The 21223-nt window shown below is 44.1% G+C and overlaps 2 protein-coding genes and 3 non-coding genes across 5 annotated transcripts; 4 read left to right on the forward strand and 1 right to left on the reverse strand.

Moving 5' to 3' along the window:
* The first annotated feature begins 10738 nt into the window (after positions 1-10738).
* On the forward strand, positions 10739-13302 carry LOC127349285 (large ribosomal subunit protein eL18y). The gene is made up of 5 exons (XM_051375037.1): positions 10739-10865; positions 10952-11041; positions 11310-11438; positions 11564-11749; positions 12975-13302. Exons 1-5 carry the CDS (start codon positions 10863-10865, stop codon positions 13131-13133), a joined length of 567 nt encoding a protein of 188 aa, XP_051230997.1. The 5' UTR covers positions 10739-10862; the 3' UTR covers positions 13134-13302.
* On the forward strand, positions 12036-12106 carry LOC127328001 (small nucleolar RNA snoR53Y). The gene has a single exon (XR_007868914.1). It is a non-coding gene; the product is annotated as a small nucleolar RNA snoR53Y (small nucleolar RNA).
* On the forward strand, positions 12557-12645 carry LOC127328037 (small nucleolar RNA SNORD29). Its single transcript, XR_007868944.1, has one exon. It is a non-coding gene; the product is annotated as a small nucleolar RNA SNORD29 (small nucleolar RNA).
* On the forward strand, positions 12731-12835 carry LOC127327990 (small nucleolar RNA snoR69Y). The gene has a single exon (XR_007868905.1). It is a non-coding gene; the product is annotated as a small nucleolar RNA snoR69Y (small nucleolar RNA).
* Positions 13303-15033: 1731 nt separating the features above from the next.
* On the reverse strand, positions 15034-20283 carry LOC127349297 (probable ethylene response sensor 2). The gene is made up of 6 exons (XM_051375044.2): positions 19723-20283; positions 17965-18936; positions 16791-17159; positions 16412-16678; positions 15745-15872; positions 15034-15643 (listed from the first exon to the last, which is right to left on the reverse strand). Exons 2-6 carry the CDS (start codon positions 18868-18870, stop codon positions 15397-15399), a joined length of 1917 nt encoding a protein of 638 aa, XP_051231004.1. The 5' UTR covers positions 18871-18936; positions 19723-20283; the 3' UTR covers positions 15034-15396.
* Between the last annotated feature and the right edge of the window lie 940 nt (positions 20284-21223).

The following is a 21223-nucleotide window of genomic DNA, read 5'->3' on the forward strand; positions in this document are numbered from 1 at the left end:
CCCGAGCCCCGGCCACCGTCTCCCGTCGCCGATTCCGGCCATCTCCGGCCAAGCCGCCAAGCCCGCCGTGCTCACGGTGAGCTCCTGGTCCTCCTGGTGCCCGCCGCTCTCCCCATCTCGCCGCGTAGCGCGCCGGCGACGTGCGCCTGCCCCGGCCTCCGCGCGAGCTCGTCGGAGCTGCTCCTCGGCGACCATTGGAGGGCGGCGCCGCCTCTTCTCGGTTCGCGGGGACGCTGCGCGTCGAACGCGCCCCTCCGCGCGGCCCTGGCGCCACGCATCGCCAGGCCGTGCCCGACCTGGCCGGCCATGGCAGTGACGTCGTGCCGACGTCATTATGACGTCACCGCCTTTTCTTTTTCTGTAATTTCATTTTTTTTTCTATTTTATTTAATTATATGACAGGTGGGGTCTGCCTGTCAGGATTTTAATCATTTCTAAAATATTAAAATGCTGACAGTGGGTCCAACTTGTCATACTTTTATTATTTTCCAGAAATTCCAGAAATTGAGTAAAACTTGTTTAATTCATAACTAATTCATTTTAAATCAGAAAAATGTGTATAATATGTCAAAATGTTCAGAAAAGTGAAACCTACCTATCTAAGCTATCATCATGCATATTTGAACAACTTAAATTAACAATTTTGTTAGAACAACGAAATACCACTTTATGGAAGTCATCGAAATGCAATGTTTTATGCATTCGAATTCCATTTAATTTGACAATGATGTATTAGGGTTAGTTTCCATACCTCTAACATGTCATATCATCATCCTTGTATGCGCATTGCATCGATACCATGTGTTGATTGTTATCCCTCTCTTTATAGTATTTGCTTCTTCGCGATCGATAGAGCACGTGCCCAAGACGATGAAGATCAACAACGACGCAGATCAATAATTGTCCATCAACGAACAAGTCAAGCATGGGATCCTCGAAGATCCATATTGGTTTGTCAGGGACAAAGGCAAGCCCTAACCTGGTTCATCTATGATTTCGAAATGCTTTTATCTGTGGTTCCTACATATCGCATACGATTCAACTGTCTTTTATCGATAGATAGAGTTACCCTATCATTGCATGTCTGACCTTTGTAGCCTCGATATCCTGATCCACTGCTCCTAGCATAACTAGGTTTGGCATGTGTGCTTCGCTAGAGCCTTTATATCTTTATGCTTAGCCATGCTTAGTTTGTTACGCTGCAACTCCGGTCTTCGGACTGGAGCCATACAATGAAATGAAAATAGCATGACAGGTTGACGTGGTAAGTATAGAGATGTTGATAAACATGATTAAAGGCTCAGACGAGAGGCCACATTGGGATGTGGTGGGTTGTTTCGTTTCTGCCGACCCTAGGAACCGAGTTCTCGCCTCTTGAACCAAGACCGAGCGTACAACCACACGAGACCCTATTATGGTACCCTCTCGACTCACTAACTTGCCTAGTAGATTCCATGAGTCACATAGTTTGCGCGTTACCTGGTCATATGCATTGCATTCTGCTTTGGGGGTAAAGGTACATAACAGGCAGGTAAGCGTGGTCGTGGTGGCTGGGGGTTGCGGCCTCTGGGGAAACCCACCTCGGTACACATCGTTAAGGACCGACTTCGGGACTTGACCCGTTACGGCGGAACAATCCTTAGCGCGTGACTCATGGTCTCGTCGACAGCAAGGTAAAGGTCGTGGTCGACCACCCTCTGCCAGCACACCAAGGAAGTGTGTTATACTAGTGGCATTAAGAGTCGGTCGGCGCGTGTGGGTAAAGTTGTGCACCCCTGCAGGGTTATGAATCTTTTCGAAAAGCCGTGTCCACGGTTATGGACGACTTGGGAACGGACGTGGAGATCATAGAGAACATGAACCTAATCGTAAAACTTGGCAAACAATGTGTGTTTACGGATACCTTCTTCGGGTGTTGAGGGGGTAATCCGAGGATAGTGGTTCGAGATGATGAAGATTGGTGGATACAATATGATGATCAACAGAGATAGAGATGTCGCTCTCTTATCCCCTTTCAAAGGTTCTGAGTAGTCGAGCTTCTCCTCTCTTTTGTCTTACAAAGGAAAACTAGCTTTACGCAAAAGAAGCTCCACAGAAAGCCCGCATAACCGCTTTGCTAAAAGGTTGTACTAAGTCTTGCTGAGTCCCTGTACTCAGCTTTGCATGCTTTTGTTTCAGAAGAAGTCGCTCCAACAGATGGTGGTTTCTAGTCGACATCGACGAGTAGCTTGGGGTTCCCAGGTGGCAGCCTGGAATCTATGGGCTGGGACGTCGCCGTTATGCTCCTGGCCTCTTAGGCCTTTTGATATCTTGCTATGTCTAATAGCATAACTTCGCTTCCGTTGATTGATGTATGTCAGGTCAGTGACCTCTGCTTGTAATGCTTTGGTTCTTCGCTCAGTTATGAGCTTGTATTACTTCTTTGAGTCGTAGAGTCACTGTTGTGTTACCGATTCTCTCATTGTAGTCTCTCGAGCTCTAGGTTAGGCTTATGTCAGACGAAGATCTAGTATTTGTCTAACCCTGATCCCGGGGGTGCCACAGGTTTTGGTATCAGAGCAGGACTGCCTGTAGGAAACCCTTTCCACTGGTCGATGTTGAGTCTAGTGTTTGTGAAAACTATTTGAAAGCTAAAAGTATTTGCAAAAATCTAAATAGGATTCTTTTTACTCCTTATCTGGTATCGCTCTAATTCTAAGGTGCCTTATCTTGTGTTGATTTGAAAGATTTTCTATCTCTTCTGGTATTTCAAACTTAGGTGCCTCAAAGGCATGACGTTTCTAAACTAGTTGACCTAGTGCAGAGTTCTCTAGAGTCGTGTGTGTTCTTTGCTTCATCTTTGTTTTGTTTTGTTTTGTTTCAACAGAGAGATTCCTTTCCATTATGATCTCTCTATTTTACGGGTTCCACATCATTCTGTTCTAGGCTTCGAGGTTTCCTTTCTCCTTGAATGCCTCCTTTCTATTTTCTTGGGTACTTCAGAAGCTATGCATTGCTTTTAGATGGTACATCGTGACTACTACCTCAAAGTGTCCTCCGTGTCACTCATCTAGTGGTTACTCCTTTCTCGGTTTTTAACCCTTGGACTTGAACCGAAGGTCCCCGATTGTGCTAGATTATGGTATCCGAATCCTAGTACATGAAGCTGGCCTTTAACCTAAGATCCATTTCCGTTGAACACCGGTGTTCAAACATTACATCGGGCTGGCTAAATTCAAATGAAGCTATCCTTCAAGCTTGTGGTTACTTGTCGTGATTGAATTGCGGCAATAAAGAACTTTCCCTTCCATTAGCTATCGCGGAGGTTCTTTCATCGAATCAAATGGATCATGATAAGAGTGTTCTTTGTGAGTCTCATATCTATGTCTGTGACTCCGTCACACCTCCCTTTTTGAGCATGAGTTTCACAAAAGTGTTAACTTGTGCATCCACCTCTCAGAAATTATGTTCCTGATTGTGTTCCTCCTCTTTAGTCGCTTTCTGATCTTTGTCTGCTAGTGAGAAGACAAGTTCTAAATGTGCATTGGTGTTTACCAATGTATGTTACTCTTGTGGTTCTTCAAGACATTCCACTTCAGTATGTCAGGAGAAACAAACTCCAGTACCTCGTCCGTTTCTAAGACTTGGTCAAAGTGTTGTAATCCGCAGATTAAGAGGCCTCGTTAGCTTCTGTTCTGTTCTACCTTAGAGTATCACACTGTTCTATATCATGAGGTCGTGCTTTGTACCATGGCCTTATTGATGAAGTGATGCTCTTACATATCTTTACTCAACCTTTCCTCGAGCTGTATATGCTTGGGAATGTTGGGGTGTGCGTATTGATGTGGCCATCTGAGATTCTTATCAATTCTTATTACTTCAAAATCCAAGGACATTTGTGTCATTCTTAGCATGATTGGTTTGCCAATCACTAAGCGAAGTTTGACTGTGATGCCAAGTCCATTCGTTCAGGCGCACATCTTCGGTCAAAGAGTTAGGTCCACCCCAAAACTCTCAAGACCATATCGTTTGCTTTGTAAAGCAAGATTCCCTCTTGAATTCAGTGATATACCGGTGGTTCGTGATATTCTAGTTGTCTTTCTAGAAGTATCGCCATGTTGCCACATGACTGTGGTGTCCGGTTCGTGAGTAAGTTGGTTCTTTGAATCACTACTTCTCCAAGAAACCATATTGGATATCATGGACTAGTTGGTTGAGCTTAAACAACAACTTGGAGAGTTGAAAGACAAGAGCTCTATCCAACTTTGTTCCTTCATAAAGGGATGTTTAGTGTTGTTTGTGTTGAAGTTAGAAAGTATCTCCTTTGTGGATATGCTATCTTCCCCATATTTGATTTGAGCTGGGCTATCGTCAAATCAAACTCAGTTCCAAGAACTATCTTGATGATGTTTATACTCATGGTGTCTCGTCTGAGTATACCTTCATGTCCTTTGGTCTGACCAATACTTCTGCCTCGTTCATGCAAAATATGAGTTCCTCATTGGAGTATCTTGATAAGTTTGTTGTTGAGCCCATCGATGACATTCTTATTTCCTCCAATTTTAAAAGATTCATATTGGACGTTTGACACTAGTATTGGAAAGTTTGAGAACCATCTTTGTGTTATCATGAAGTATGTGTTCTGGATGTTGGAAGTGACCTTCTCTGGTTCACGTGCACTTGTTGAAAGATGTCGCCGTGGATTCGAGTAGAGTTCCCTTTGTTTTTCTCGGGAATCATCGTAAGTCGGTCAGGCATGTGCGAAGTATTCTTGAGATGGAAGGTTGTTACCTCCATTCCTTGAAACATTCCTCTATGCACACTAAGCTACTGACTGGTTTGTTAAAAAAAAAAAAGAAGCAGCTGAAGAGCTTCAATATCTTCTTTGATGTCCCCACAATGACTCAAAGGTGTTACATTGCAAGTTCATATGCGCGCAATTGCCTTTGGCAGTCGTAACCATATGGATTATGCAATCTGGCTCAATCTTTTGGAGCTTGACATTGTAGTCTATAACTTGAGAGTCTAGCGACTTTACCTTTGTGGTAACTGTTGTAATTTTTCTAATCGGACATTCTGAGTCTGAAATATCTTACACCTGACCTAAGCTGAATCTCAAGCGGCAATGATGGTTAGTGTTTCTCAAGGAATTTTGACATAGGTCTCTTTGTAAATCCGACAAGATTGATGTCGTGGTTAACACATTAGTCGGAAGGCCTAATGCCATAATCTCTTGAATCATCAAGAATAACCATTCTCCATAAGGATCTTGTATGACTTATTCTAGGAGTTGCCCTTATGATGCTTTTCAAATCCTGAAGTCTTGACCTCCGCTTGATGACCTGTTGAAGGCTAGTCAATAGCCTAATATTGGTGTCTAGAACATCAAGGAGAACATCATAAGCAGTGTTGCTAAGTGTCTCTCGGTCAATCCCTCGAAATCATTCTCCGGTGACAACAACTTCGTTCGGAGAAATTTCACTCACCGCTGATCCTTGGCACTTCTCTAGCCAGTACCCTTCCCTTTCCGTTGGTCATTACCTTAAATTCTAATCAATTCACACGTTTTGTGAATTCGTCAGTCATCTAGGCCCTAGCCTTTTGAGTAGACAACAATCATTTCATGTACCCTTGCCAGAAAAGTGACTATGATTCTTAAATCCAAAGTTGCTATGGTTGGATAATCATTTGTGTTTCCACGAGTCACCCTCTCTAAGAGTGCCTCGCCATGGTATCAAAGGCAGTTTAACTCCTCGCTACCTTGTCCTTCGTGTTCTTATCAAGCGTGGAGCAATTGTCTACCAAAATTTGAAACTTCTTTCGTCTCCTCCGTTACCTTGACATGTTTCATGTTGTCAGCTCAAGATTTGTTTCTAAGCACTCCTTCCATGAGTTGACCATGAGATACTCGATCTTTGTGAAGATCCACTGTCTAGTGTCATTCCCTCTTTCCTTTAGAGTGAAGAAAGCAGGATGAAGAGCTCTTCATGGTTTTGGGGGTCAACTTCTTCATGGTGTCGTGGATCAACTTCTTCAACAAAGAAGATCGGCGTGGTATCAACAACCTCGTTGAAGACCGTCGTAGTCCTTGTTACCTTCTCTTTTCCTACCTTAGGAATCTCGGGGACGAGATTCTTGTAAGGGGGGTAGAGTTGTAACATCCCATGTTTGCTAATAAAATAATTGTTGCTAGTTGTGCATAAGCATGCATGCATTTGCATTTAATTTGAGAAACTTTGCACTAAAATAGTTTGAAACAATGTTGCAAATTGTTGTAGTTTTGCTTTAACAAAATTTTGTGCAAAAGTCCCCTAGAAGATTAGGGTCAAAATACCCCAAAAATCATCAAAATCCCTCCTGTTTTTAATTTCCAGGGAAATTCCAAAAACCCAGGGGGGTTTTCAGAAAAATCCCCCCCTTGTCTTCTTCCCCGCACGCACACAGGCAGCTGCCTGGCGCGCCCCTCGCCGCCCGATGGAGCCGGCCGCCGGGATGCCTCCCGCCGCCCCCTGGCCGGCTATAAAGCCCCACCGCCGCCGCCGAGAAGCCCCTGCACGCCTCCCTCCTCTCCTCCCCTCCTCTCTGAGCCGCGCCACGAAACCCTAGCGCCGGCCTCCGCCGCTCGCCGCCGCTACGCTCCACCCCGAGCTCGGCCGCCACCGCCGGAGCTCCGCCTCGATCTCCTCTTTCTCCTCCACCAAAGGCCGCCGCCGGGGAGCCTTCTACCGCGCCAATCGGACGACGCCCGAGCCCCCGGCCACCGTCTCCCGTCGCCGATTCCGGCCATCTCCGGCCAAGCCGCCAAGCCCGCCGTGCTCACGGTGAGCTCCTGGTCCTCCTGGTGCCCGCCGCTCTCCCCATCTCGCCGCGTAGCGCGCGCCGGCGACGTGCGCTCGCCCGGCCTCCCGCGCGAGCTCGTCTGAGTCGCTCCTCCGGCGACCATTGGAGGGCGGCGCCGCCTCTTCTCAGTTCGCGGGGACGCTGCGCGTTGAACGCGCCCCTCCGCGCGGCCCCTGGCGCCCTGCATCGCCCAGGCCGTGCCCGACCTGGCCGGCCATGGCCAGGCTGACGTCATTATGACGTCAGCCGGCCTTTTCTTTTTCTGTAATTTCATTTTTTTCTATTTTATTTAATTATATGACAGGTGGGGTCTGCCTGTCAGGATTTTAATCATTTCTAAAATATTAAAATGCTGACAGTGGGTCCAACTTGTCATACTTTTATTATTTTCCAGAAATTCCAGAAATTGAGTAAAACTTGTTTAATTCATAACTAATTCATTTTAAATCAGAAAAATGTGTATAATATGTCAAAATGTTCAGAAAAGTGAAACCTACCTATCTAAGCTATCATCATGCATATTTGAACAACTTAAATTAACAATTTTGTTAGAACAACGAAATACCACTTTATGGAAGTCATCGAAATGCAATGTTTTATGCATTCGAATTCCATTTAATTTGACAATGATGTATTAGGGTTAGTTTCCATACCTCTAACATGTCATATCATCATCCTTGTATGCGCATTGCATCGATACCATGTGTTGATTGTTATCCCTCTCTTTATAGTATTTGCTTCTTCGCGATCGATAGAGCACGTGCCCAAGACGATGAAGATCAACAACGACGCAGATCAATAATTGTCCATCAACGAACAAGTCAAGCATGGGATCCTCGAAGATCCATATTGGTTTGTCAGGGACAAAGGCAAGCCCTAACCTGGTTCATCTATGATTTCGAAATGCTTTTATCTGTGGTTCCTACATATCGCATACGATTCAACTGTCTTTTATCGATAGATAGAGTTACCCTATCTGTTGCATGTCCGACCTTTGTAGCCTCGATATCCTGATCCACTGCTCCTAGCATAACTAGGTTTGGCATGTGTGCTTCGCTAGAGCCTTTATATCTTTATGCTTAGCCATGCTTAGTTTGTTACGCTGCAACTCCGGTCTTCGGACTGGAGCCATACAATGAAATGAAAATAGCATGACAGGTTGACGTGGTAAGTATAGAGATGTTGATAAACATGATTAAAGGCTCAGACGAGAGGCCACATTGGGATGTGGTGGGTTGTTTCGTTTCTGCCGACCCTAGGAACCGAGTTCTCGCCTCTTGAACCAAGACCGAGCGTACAACCACACGAGGCCCTATTATGGTACCCTCTCGACTCACTAACTTGCCTAGTAGATTCCATGAGTCACATAGTTTGCGCGTTACCTGGTCATATGCATTGCATTCTGCTTTGGGGGTAAAGGTACATAACAGGCAGGTAAGCGTGGTCGTGGTGGCTGGGGGTTGCGGCCTCTGGGGAAACCCACCTCGGTACACATCGTTAAGGACCGACTTCGGGACTTGACCCGTTACGGCGGAACAATCCTTAGCGCGTGACTCATGGTCTCGGCGACAGCAAGGTAAAGGTCGTGGTCGACCACCCTCTGCCAGCACACCAAGGAAGTGTGTTATACTAGTGGCATTAAGAGTCGGTCGGCGCGTGTGGGTAAAGTTGTGCACCCCTGCAGGGTTATGAATCTTTTCGAAAAGCCGTGTCCACGGTTATGGACGACTTGGGAACGGACGTGGAGATCATAGAGAACATGAACCTAATCGTAAAACTTGGCAAACAATGTGTGTTTACGGATACCTTCTTCGGGTGTTGAGGGGGTAATCCGAGGATAGTGGTTCGAGATGATGAAGATTGGTGGATACAATATGATGATCAATAGAGATAGAGATGTCGCTCTCTTATCCCCTTTCAAAGGTTCTGAGTAGTCGAGCTTCTCCTCTCTCTTGTCTTACAAAGGAAAACTAGCTTTACGCAAAAGAAGCTCCACAGAAAGCCCGCATAACCGCTTTGCTAAAAGGTTGTACTAAGTCTTGCTGAGTCCCTGTACTCAGCTTTGCATGCTTTTGTTTCAGAAGAAGTCGCTCCAACAGATGGTGGTTTCTAGTCGACATCGACGAGTAGCTTGGGGTTCCCAGGTGGCAGCCTGGAATCTATGGGCTGGGACGTCGCCGTTATGCTCCTGGCCTCTTAGGCCTTTTGATATCTTGCTATGTCTAATAGCATAACTTCGCTTCCGTTGATTGATGTATGTCAGGTCAGTGACCTCTGCTTGTAATGCTTTGGTTCTTCGCTCAGTTATGAGCTTGTATTACTTCTTTGAGTCGTAGAGTCACTGTTGTGTTACCGATTCTCTCACTGTAGTCTCTCGAGCTCTAGGTTAGGCTTATGTCAGACGAAGATCTGGTATTTGTCTAACCCTGATCCCGGGGGTGCCACACGGTACTACCGCTCTGGATTCGAAATCCTCACAGAACTTGTCCACGTGGACACATAGCGGTACTACCGCTTGCGGTACCGCTCGAGGTACCGCAATGACCTCCAGAGCTTACTGGATCCCAAGCGGTACCGAAGCGGTACTACCGTAACTTTAGTTACGGTACTTAAGCGGTACCTAGGCGGTACTACCGCTCTCAAGCGGTACTACCGCTCGAGAGGTACCACAAAGGTACCATAACTTGTTCTGTGGGACATTTGCGTGAGAAACCTCTAGAGCGGTACTGCAGAGCGGTACCAGTAGGGTAGCGGTACTACCGCTCCTGGTACCGGTAGTACCGCTTTGACTGAAACTGCTTTTTCCTCTTTTTCTCTCCTACCATGTTACCTCGCGACACACACGCAAAACCAGAGAACCTAAGAGCTACGCTTCAGTCCTCCGATCATAAAGTGTTCAGCGAGGGCACCGTGCACTTGCAAATCTATCAAAGACAATCTTTGCGCACGGTTAAATACATTCAAGTGTTGTCATCAAACACACAAAACACGGGATATGTATCTTGCTCTTTCAACATCACAACCATAATTTAACATGATTTAATGCATCTTTCATTCTTTAACTTCTAAGTATGTGCCAGTATGTGCCACGATGCACCGATGATCTAAATATAATGGTTTTGTTTTCGTAACAAAAAGTGGGTTCATCTTCTGGTAGTGGTTTAATGTGGCAAAGGTCGACACTAGAGCATAATAGATTTGAATACACAATTTAGCAGAAATTCAACGCTTGCTGGCGGTGGAAGCGGCCCAAGGGAGATGAAGATATGAGAAAACACAACTAATATGATGCTGGATAAGGAAACAAATACGGTTGTGACCCATACCTCCTTCTTTGTACCATATTCCGCCCTTTCGCCCTTCTCCTCCTCCTGTTCCTCCACCACATTGTCTCTCTTCCGCGCCACCTTCACCTCACTTTCATCAGTAGATCTTTTCTTCTTCGAGAAGGATTCTAGTTTCTGGCCACCTTCATCTATGATGAGGATATCTTCAACATCCTACTCAACAAAAAGTTATGCTTGGCTGAAGGTAAAAGGCGATTCTGAAGCGGGTACCTCTTCCTCTTCGTCGTCCTGCTCCGATTCGTCCCCAAATGGACTCACAATCTCTTTAGCCTTCTTCTGTTCCTTCTCTGCGGCGGTGGCAATGGCGACCGCCTTCTTCTGTTCCTCCTCCGCCGCCGCTGCGGCTTCTTTTGCGCCCTCACCACCTCCATCATCCTACCACGAGCATGCATGTTGTCAGAGGTCCAAAGTTTCCCAGAAGGCCCAGTCAGACATGATAAGTCGCCCAACAGAACACCCCCAGATAAAAGCCCACATAGCAGAACCCCCATTCGTCGGGCCCATTATCAGGCCCACCTTCAGCCCAAAAGCCCAAAAAAGCCGAAACCCTAGCACGCAAACAACGCCTCTCCCTCCGCTCCCTATATAGGTTCCCATCCGCGCGCCGCCACTCTCCTTCCCGAGCCGGAGGCGGACGAGGTAAGAAGAAGAAGCAGCCGCACAAGGAACCCTACCGCCGCCGCCGCCGCAGCAGCCATGGTGAGCATCCCGACCCCCGCTCCGTCCAGATCCTGCCTGGTTTCGTCTAGGATGCGTACGGGCGCTAACCCTGCTGTGCTTCCCAGGGTATCGACCTCGAAGCCGGCGGGAGGAACAAGAGGACCAAGCGCGTCGCCCCCAAGTCCGACGATGTGTACCTCAAGCTCCTCGTCAAGGTATAGCCCTGTGAAAACCCACACTAGCCCGTGCTTGCGTTGGTTCGTCGAACGCCCTGCGATTTGCTTAGTAGTAGCTGCATGTATTCTATCTATATGGTGATTAGCCTAGCTATATTCCCATCTAGCCGCCAACGATGGCTTGCTCATCTCCATTTCTAGTTGGATGCGGCGCTATAGGTTGGATTGGATAACAATAGATCAGCCGTTTGTGTCTATATGTACTGTATTTCTGGGTTTTGAATATTGTGTTACTTGTGGAGTACAGCTCTACCGTTTCCTGGTGAGGAGGACCAAGAGCAAGTTCAATGCTGTCATCCTCAAGAGGCTCTTCATGAGCAAGACCAACCTCCCACCGCTCTCCATGCGCCGCCTCTCCAACTTCATGAAGGGGAAGGTATGCATATTCCCTTTGCCCAAGAAACACTAGTTTCTATTGCTTCTAATATATACTTGCTGCTTAGCCTGTCATCTATTTCCGTCCAACAAGCTAGGGATGCTCATATTACTGTTATGTGACAGGAGGAGAAGAACATTGCTGTGGTTGTTGGTACAATCACAGATGACAAGAGGATCCAAGAGATCCCGGCCATGAAGGTTACTGCCCTGAGGTTCACTGAGACGGCCAGGGCAAGGATTGTCAATGCTGGTGGGGAGTGCCTCACGTTTGACCAGCTTGCTCTCCGTGCTCCGACGGGGGAGAACACGGTATGCTTTTCTTGTACCTCTACTTCCAATTTATCTTGTATCGTGCAATTGCCGGGGTTTGCTATGCTTTGCTCTGTTCAGTAGAGCCATTCTACTATTAGACATACAAGCGTGGAAGATCTTTTACCCCACCCATTGCTTTTAATTTTTCAAACTCTTTATTCATGTGTAGTATCCTAGTAGCCTCTGAACTAAATAGTTTGGTTCATGTCACTGGTTGGCCTGCATACAACTATGAAAATCTACCATTTAGGGTTGGACATCTTTTCTGATTTTGGTATTTAAGGTTCCCAATGATGCATATACCATGCTAATACTGATACCATCTGACGAGTAATATATTATACTGAGGGAACAGTTACCTAGTTCTGCATTTCTTAGTTGCAAAAGCATTTGATTCTTTTGTTGATTGTTGAATTCTTCTCCTTGCAATGATGATACTATTTACCCAGCTCATTATGAGACTTCCCTCTGTGGGTTGTCGTGATATGTAATTTACCATTGTATCTGAGCTCCACTTGACATATTTTTGTTTTGCTTGTGTAGCTTTTTTAACATGTTGACCTACACTTGCAGAGTATAGTTTTCTTGATAATTATAGATCTGTTTTGGGTGTGACTTGAGGTTGCTTATGCAGTGATGATACACTATAATCCCAGCTCTATGAATACTTCCCTCTGTGGGTTGTTTGATCTCAGTTAAACGTTATAGTTATATCTGAGTATACAATGTTTCTACCATTTGACTTGGAACATTTTACCTGTTGTGTTTTTTTCTCTAGTGGTACCATTTTCTGCTGATTTTTTTTTGCAATGATGATACTATTACCCAGCTCATTATGAGACCTCCCTCTGTGGGTAGTTGTGATATGAACTTTTCTTTTGTATCTGAGCTCACTATAAATTTTTGTAGTTACCTTCAATTAGAACATTATAGGATCTTCAAATTGTTTTGGTAAATGAACACCGCTTATGTTGTGGTTAGTTGTGCAGTGATGATACACTATAATCCCAGCTCTATGAAAACTTCCCTTTGTGGGTCGTTTGTGATATGGACTAAGCGTTATAGTTATGTCTGAGCATACTAGTGAAAAAACTCAAATCGCCAGTAACCATTTTGCTGGCTAAGTGTACTTTAAATTATGGTGGTAGTATGTTTTCACTTTGATATTTTGCATCGGGTTGTTCAGGGATTGATTCGTATTTGCAAATGTGTGCATCTGCAGATCCTCTTGAGGGGACCCAAGAATGCCCGTGAGGCAGTGAGGCACTTTGGCAAGGCTCCTGGTGTGCCGCACAGCCACACCAAGCCATATGTGCGCTCCAAGGGCAGGAAGTTTGAGAAGGCTCGTGGTAGGAGGAACAGCCGTGGCTTCAAGGTCTGAGTTAGTCGCTGTCTGCGTCGTGCGACTGTTGTTCTGTTTGAGCAATTGACAGTAATTAGTAAAGTACTTTGTACTGAGAGTAGCCCCTGTGTTGGAATGATATTTTGCAAGATTCTTATCTCTGTCAACTGTTTTGAGTTTGTGAGCATGAAGACAATATTTTGTTGCACCCTGTGGTGGCTCGAATTCCTCTCTTGGCAATGGCGAATGCTGAATCTTTATCTCGAATGCCATATTCATCATACTCTCTCTGTTCCATAAATAATGTTGTAGATTTGTCTGAAATTTGATGTACCAAACACTTAATAGTGTCTAGACTGAATTGTAGGCAAATCTGTGACATCCTTTTTAGGATGGGAGTACTTAAGTTTATTGGGCCCTTATAATTGTGTAAGTGAGCTTCGTTGGCTACTAAATTCAACTGGAATTGCGTCTAACCTTATTTCGTCATCGACCTCAATTCTTCTTTCCATTCATTTAAAAGGCCATCACTTTTTTTTTTTTTTTTTTTTTTTTTTTTTGCAGAACCGCACTAGTTTCTGTAGTTTCCGCATAACACCAATTCACACTCTAATTAAGAAATCAGTGTCCATGCCTTCAAACCCAGAGAACTCATTGCTGGAGATAGCCAGATTATTATTTCTACAACTGTACTAATTTGACTCACAATGTGCACGGAAAGTGTCTTTGACACATGGGCTTCCTCACTTTCAGATTTTTGAAAATTTTAAAATCTCACATTTTTAAGTTTTAAAAAATTATGAAGTTAAATATATAGATAGATATATACTGGTGGATGTTTGCAAAAAAGTCCTGTTAAAAAATACTTTGTATTTTGAACAATATAAAAAAGATAAATTTCTGACAGTAAATGGTAGTACAATAGTGTATCCAGAAATTTGTTTTTTTGTATTTCCCAAAATATAAAGTATTTTTTGCCGGGATTTTTTTGCATACACTTCTCATGAACATATCTATTATTTAACGCTATAATTTTTGAAAAATAAAATAAAATGTAAGGTTTTGAAATTTTCAAAAAGCCAAAATTGGAGGGAGCACTTGTGCCCATGTGTACCAAATCTCTGTCCACAATGTGCAACTCTATTATTTCTAAAAATGTGCTCTCTAACGATTCGTGGATGAGATGCTCCTGAGTAGGGGTGTAAACGGAGTGTATCGGATCGAATTTTGCTTATACCATATCTTTTACCACATATTTTTCTTTGAATTGGATTGGAGCGGATATTGATCAGTTTTCAGATTCAAATGTGGATATACCGGACTACAGATTCGAATCGAAATGGGCGGGCTTGGACCGTAAACAAAAATAGTCGACTATATTCTCTCATTAATAAATTTGCAAATCTTGAGAGGGATTTGAACTTTTATTCTTGCCTAGCTAAGAAAAAAGAGATATAATTTACCCTAAAATTTAAGCATTGATAAAAATTTAGAGCTAAACATGCTCGTCAAATGAATTCGATAACTCTACTAACCTTGTGAGATTAGCCTTGGCTTTTGACTCAAAAAATTGGATTACCTAATTTAAAATCTTTAGATTATTCTAATTAAATATTGGATAATTCATATCCGCATGCTGTTTGCTATATCATACCCTATACCCTATCCAAAACACCACTTCGAAATCGATATCCATTCGGGCTGGTTTCGGCGGAGAAATTATCCTATTACAGTCCTGCTCCTGAGATGCTTGCGGACCTTATGGCTGCAGGTTGTAATTCTATCCCTCAGTAATAAAGCTCCTGGTCTTCATCGCAAAACCACAAATAAAAGAGCATCTAATTCGATGTTTCTGCACGATCAAAAAATGCAGCCAACATAAACTGCAATCAATGTTTCTGGACGAACAAAAAATGCTGGCAACAAAAACTGCAATCACTTGGACAAAAAGAAATAGGTGGCAGGCATCTGTTAAAACGCTGGATGTTTTCTGATCCACTTGACCGCTTGTAAGATCAATGCTTTCTGGTTCATGTTCATGAATTACACTTGCAGCTCAGGAATTTGCCACAAGGTATTTGCCTAAATGTATGTATCAGCTTTTGCCTCCCTAACAAGACCCCTCATGCACAACACAACACCTCTCTAATACCCCAAATAAGGGCAAGCCACTATTTCCGGACTCAACCAATCACCCCCACAGCTCAACTCAATTCATCAGGAGCTATTAGTTCCGGTCACAAAACAGGGTCCCTGACCCCCTTCCCGTCAGCAAGGTTGCCTGCGCGTTCCTGCATCTCACTCACGCAATCGACTGGTAGCGGGCTCTAGGGACCCTTGTGTCGCCATCCATTATTGATATGCTGTGAGCATCAGCGCCGGGGCCTCTGCCTCCTTGGTTTGGTTGTAAAGGTGACGGCATCATTCTTCGGGGATTCGCGTTCGGTTTCCTGCTGGGCGTGCCTAGTCTCACAAAAAACGTCGCGGTGCAGCCCTTCCCTTTGCCTTCGCTTTCGAGCCAGATATCCCCCTGCATTAGGCTCACGAATCTGATGGAACGGAATGGAGAGAGCAGACACTCGGTTAGCACAGTGCTCACATGGTTTCAGGGTGAAAAGGAATGCACACAAACTATTTTCTCCTGATATACCTTCTGGAGAGGGCCAGGCCCAACCCATTTCCGGTGTGACGTTTCGCTGTTGCATTCTCACTGTGTGCAAATTTTCTGAAGTTGTGAGCCATGTCCTCCGGTATAATTCCACGGCCGGTGTCTTTTACCTACATGAGAATATGACATTAGGCCATTTGTTATCATTAACCCTGCACTAGTTTGGTATGTTTACTCCTTCGTTTTTACAGTAGTTTTTGGAAATGCGTACATGCTCATATCCAACTTCATAGCATCAAAGGGGGATCTCAATTCCAATGGGCGGATACAAAAATCTAGAATCATTTTCCCACCATTGGATTTTTCTAGTCTTACTACAATCTGATATTTGCGGTATGCTTAAATTAATTTTTCAACATAAGAATGTGAAGAAACCATCCATCAGGGTCCAAATCATTATTTTTTCTCTTCAGGGTATCACCTTGAACACCTCAATCAACGTCTCTTTGGAATGATAATGTCTACCATTTAGGAACACCGCTAACTAATTATTTGTTCAAGGGTACACTGCTGCATCAACTTACGGGGCATCGGCAAGCAAATACTAGAAAGGAATGGTGACATACTGAAATGTATTGTGTATCTGTGTGAACACTAGGAAGATTGAGGAATTAAGAGAAAATGAGTGAGTGAATGTCCAAAAGCAAACCTGAACAACCAAGTAGAATGACCCATCCGAGGGAACTGGATGGACGTTAGGAGCATATGGGTCCCTCAAAGAATCTGGCCTGGCTATAGAAGCTGTAATTGAAATGTGACCCTCCTTTGTGAACTTAACAGAGTTGCCAGCAATATTTAACAATATTTGCATCAATCGCTTGCGATCGCCAATTGCACATGCAGGTAAGTCTGGAGCCAAGGAAACCATTACTGAGAGCTTTTTGCATGCAGCCACTGGCTTAATCAAATTAACCACCTACAAGATGAATTAAATGAGTCAACCTAAAATACATCAGGAAATTCTCCCCTCCTTTTTAAGCAACATAACAGCAAACTCTAAATAATGAAACAGCTATCAGGGCACTTACATCTGTAAAGGTGGCATGCAGATTAAAAGGTGCAATCTCTAGCTCAAGGCTTCCATTCCCAAGCTTGGAAATGTCCAAAACATCATTTGTAAGAGTTGCTAGAAAATCACTACTCTTTAGTATTGTCTCAATCATTAGGCGCTGTTCAGCCGTAAGAACTGTTTCTAAAAGAAGGGAGGATAAAGACACGATTGCTTTCATAGGAGTCCGTGTTTCATGGTTCATCACAGCAAGAAAATCATTACGAGCACATATAGCCATTTCCGCCTCTCTACGTGCCGCATCAAGTGCAATATTTTGCTCCATTAGTAGATCACGAGCCCTCATGGACTCTTCCAAAATGGCGGCATGAGACAGTGCAACTGCCACCTAATGAGAAATGAGCCAACTGGTCATGATCTTTATAATAGCAAGGCACGAAAAATAGTGCAATCTACTTATGAAGAAAACAATTACACAGACAATTAACTAATAACTGAAATTGGAGAAAGGTTTATAGGTAATATAACATAATGCACAATCAAAGGAGAAGTTAGCTGGTAATACATGGTACATTTCTTTAATAAAGAAACCGAAGTATCAATGAGATATCAGACAATGGTGGCAATAGAACTATTTCCAATCTTAGGGATGCATACAAGTGCTGAATGGCTTTTCTAGAGCCCGTCGGCAACATGTTGAAGCAAGCAACGCATAAATGTTCTTAAGATCATTAGGCTAATGGCACTCTCATTTTTAAGCTCAAATGTAGCACATTATTATTTTACTTTATAAACATTCAGTAGCAGGCTTCAGGAGAGTGTAATCAGGTTATGCTCGCTGCCTTTTGGCAAAGCCTAACGCAACATGACTTTCAAGAAAAATAGTTGCATAGTTCAAACCATAACAAAATGATTTGCTAGCTTAGTTAACTGCAACTTCAGTTAACGAATTCTCTTGCCCGCAAATTTCTTTTTAACGAATTCTCTTCAAAACCAAAGAAAAAAGTTATACATTTATCCATGAACCATTAAGGAAAACTTGCACAAAGTAGAACAAACAAAGATATAAAAGCAGCCCTATAGGATTCTAAACGTTGTAATATTAGATGCCAGACATAGGTTACAAGACAAGCACAGTGGTGATTACTGATCACATGTATAGAAGAACGAATAGATATGAAGCTAATAACTACCTGATCAGCAACAACTTCAACAAGCTCCAGTTCATGGGTGCGCCATTTTCTTGCACTGTCTGGAGGCAGCATCAAAACCATTACAGCGAAGCTTTTTGCAGATAGCTCAGGCCAATCATTTATTTCGAAATTTCTAAGGTGCAGCAGTGGAACACGGACAGCTACGACCTCTGGTGGCACATACCTGCTTGTGTCAGCCTTTATTGAAGCTAACGGGGAAGTATGTGGGATGCTTTCCGCATGGTTACTATTAAAAACCTTTGAAACAACCGGAAGATTGGTAGGAACAACTAAGCCAAGGGGAGCAGTGTTATGGATTGTATGTGACAAATGAAGGGCTGTTCCAGAGCGGGATGGCATCCAAAGGGCACATTCTGCTAATCCAAGAGTCCTTCCCAACTCAACAAGTGTAGTTCTCAAAATTGTGTGTCTGTCAAGTGTACTCCTTATCTCATGTGTGAGCATGTGGACATGTCTCCCTGTCTCCTCCTGTGTTTTTATAATCCCCATCTCTTTGTCAAGCTCCTCATTCTTATCCTTCAGGTACCTCTCCCTCAATTTGACGCTCAATAAATCAGGAATTATGTGCACAAGCATCAATGCCGTTATGCATGAAACAACCGCTGTCGCGGCTTTCGACACTGTCATTACAACCGCTATAGTCTTGGAATACGTGCTGAAGGTCCACAAATTTATCAGGTGTGTTGCCCCACAAAGAACAATGAAGGCGCCAAACTGTATGAGCACCCATCGGTAAGGGAAGAACGACGACTTCTTGACAAAGTATATGAGCTCCAAAGGAATCGAGAAGTACGCAATTGCAATAAAGAAGTCGGATATGTACTGATACTTCACAAGGAGATCATCCGCCTGCCATAGTGGCTCGATGCAATCACATCCATCCATCTGTTAACAGCGAAAAGTGTTACCGGAGAGCTGCAATTCTTGAAACAAGCGCCACCACAGTCCCACCTGTGACAATGAAACATCAAACTTTTACTTCACTTGATTTTCTATTTTTTGCAGGGATTTTACTTAACTTGATTAACAAATACTTCCACAAAAACCATGAAGAGAAAGCAGCTCTCAAACTGCAGCTATAGCTGTGTTCAAAAAAATAAAAACTGCAGCTATAGTATGTTAGACTGGCCGAAGCCACGTGTGCATCAGCAAAATTTGCATATGACAGTTCGTAGTTGGGCTAAGTAACAAAAAAATACCGCGAGGACTAGCACGGGATGGAAAAAGAAAGAAAAAACAGACGGCATTCATAGGATTAGCAATCGCACCGACATACATACACAATGCTATGCAATAAGTTCTAGTCGGTGCTAGTGGCGGATCGCCGTTCTCCATCTGTCGCTCCCACCACACAGAAGAACCTAACTTCAGTTTCCAAGCTGTGATGATAACTCAGAAGAACTAAGCAGACCCCTCCAAGTCATAACAAGAAACATCCACCATCTCACCAAAAGAACAACACTGACTTCACCTCTCAATTAAGACACTAGAACCCACAAGCTCTAGATACACTCTTACACTGAAATGTAACTCCGTACTATCCATGGAACACCCAAAGGCCAAATCAATGTCAAATTACTTGAACCTAAACTGAGGTATGAGAAGCTGAGAGTCCATGGAACAAACCCTTACCTTGACCTAACCCAAATTGAAATGGCTACAGTATTACAGTTGGCTGGCCAAGTTACTTGTCAAATTATTTGAGATTCAAGGAACTGCTTGAGGCTGAGAAATTACCTGAACAAAGCACTTCAGCCCCTCTCTTTCCTTTGCCCGCTCTACTCTGCTCTGGTCTGCCGCCGCACACCTTGCTTGCCCGCAGTGCCACGACCTGCCGGCGTGCGTCTGGCTTGACCAGACCAACACGACGCGGCAAGCTGGATGGCCGCAGAGCAAGAAGAAGAATCCACCGCAACAACAGCAGCGGGAAAAGGAGGCAGCTCCTCTAGCTGCTCGCCCAGCCGCACAAGGGAAACCGCGGCGATCGCGAGTACAGACCCGCGCTCGCGCCGGAACCAAGAACAGCACCACGGCCGCGGCGAGACCAAGAAACGACCAATCGAAGCGAGAGCTGCTCACGTGTTGACCTTAGCCCACGGTAGGAGAGGGATGGGAGAACTGGGAGGCGACTCGATCTGCTGCTGGGTGTTCCTGTGCCGTAGTAGCTGCCGCGATTGTTGGAATGCGGAGAGAGATTGGACCGGAGGGGATGTCTCTGGAGCTGCAAGTGACCAGAAAAAAGCGCCCTTTTGGTTTCTGTTGGATGTGAAAGCGGGGACGCGACACCCCGCCGTTAATTGCTGCAACTTGGAACTTGGCTAAAAAGAATGATGGTGTACTGACACCTTTCCTCTCAGTTCCTTAGTTTAGTTGGATTTTGTGCAAGATTTTGTTCACATATAATAATATTTTATATGATTCTGTGCAAGATTTTCACACTATTTTGATGCAAATCCGTTGTTTCAACTTGCGAAAAAAAAATCTGGTGTTTGTTGCACATGTTTAGGTTTATTCTAGCAAACTACATAGTGAAGCCGTCCGTGGTGATTTCGTTAATCTCAAGACTCAGCTCATCGGATTAGTTTTTCAGACTTAGTCTGTTTAGAGATGTTTATAATAGTTGGATATGGGTGCTTTTATGAGGCTGAGTGTATATATATACGCATTTGCGAGCGTACGTGTATGTGTTTCGCAAAAAAAACTACATTAGGCAGGCATCTTTGTTTAGCATACAAAACAATCAGTACACGATCTTCTTGCTATTTTGATGCATTTTGTAGCCAAGTTGCACGCTTCCGTTGCATGATTAGGTTCACCTAATATCAGCTAAAGATCAATGTTTCCAAAGTCACCTACACGCCAAAAAGAGTCACCTACACACATAATTTCATATGTGTGTTCATATAATTTCTTTCTCATTTTAGCAATACTGATCCAACCTTATATATGGAATAAAGACAAAGAGTATTACTCCCTCCGACTTAGTATAATCGCATAAGAATGTATTACTGCTTCGTTGCACCATGATTAGATCGATAATAGAAGACATATACGAATGATGTTTTTATCACGAAAAAGAAAACCTTGGTGAAAGCGATAGGGGAGGCTGGATGCACTGCACCTGCTGGCCTGGACGCATGGACATGTGAGAGAGACGACTTGACCGGTAGAGAGGAGAGAGAGAATGCTTCTGTAGGGCACGCTGGTGTGTGGTGCGTTGCACTTGCTCATGCGTCTT

The sequence above is a fragment of the Lolium perenne genome, chromosome 1, assembly GCF_019359855.2.
Source record: "Lolium perenne isolate Kyuss_39 chromosome 1, Kyuss_2.0, whole genome shotgun sequence".
Taxonomy (NCBI): domain Eukaryota; kingdom Viridiplantae; phylum Streptophyta; class Magnoliopsida; order Poales; family Poaceae; genus Lolium; species Lolium perenne.

Coding starts and splice junctions, on each gene's coding strand:
- LOC127349285 (XM_051375037.1), top strand. Junction 11,042..11,309: donor ACCTCAAGCTCCTCGTCAAG/GTATAGCCCTGT, acceptor TGTGGAGTACAG/CTCTACCGTTTCCTGGTGAG. Junction 11,439..11,563: donor CCAACTTCATGAAGGGGAAG/GTATGCATATTC, acceptor GTTATGTGACAG/GAGGAGAAGAACATTGCTGT.
- LOC127349297 (XM_051375044.2), bottom strand. CDS start 18,870: ATGGATGGATGTGATTGCATCGAGCCACTATGGCAGGCGGATGATCTC. Junction 15,873..16,411: donor CATTCTACTTGGTTGTTCAG/GTTTGCTTTTGG, acceptor ATTCTCATGTAG/GTAAAAGACACCGGCCGTGG. Junction 15,644..15,744: donor GGCCTGGCCCTCTCCAGAAG/GTATATCAGGAG, acceptor CCGTTCCATCAG/ATTCGTGAGCCTAATGCAGG.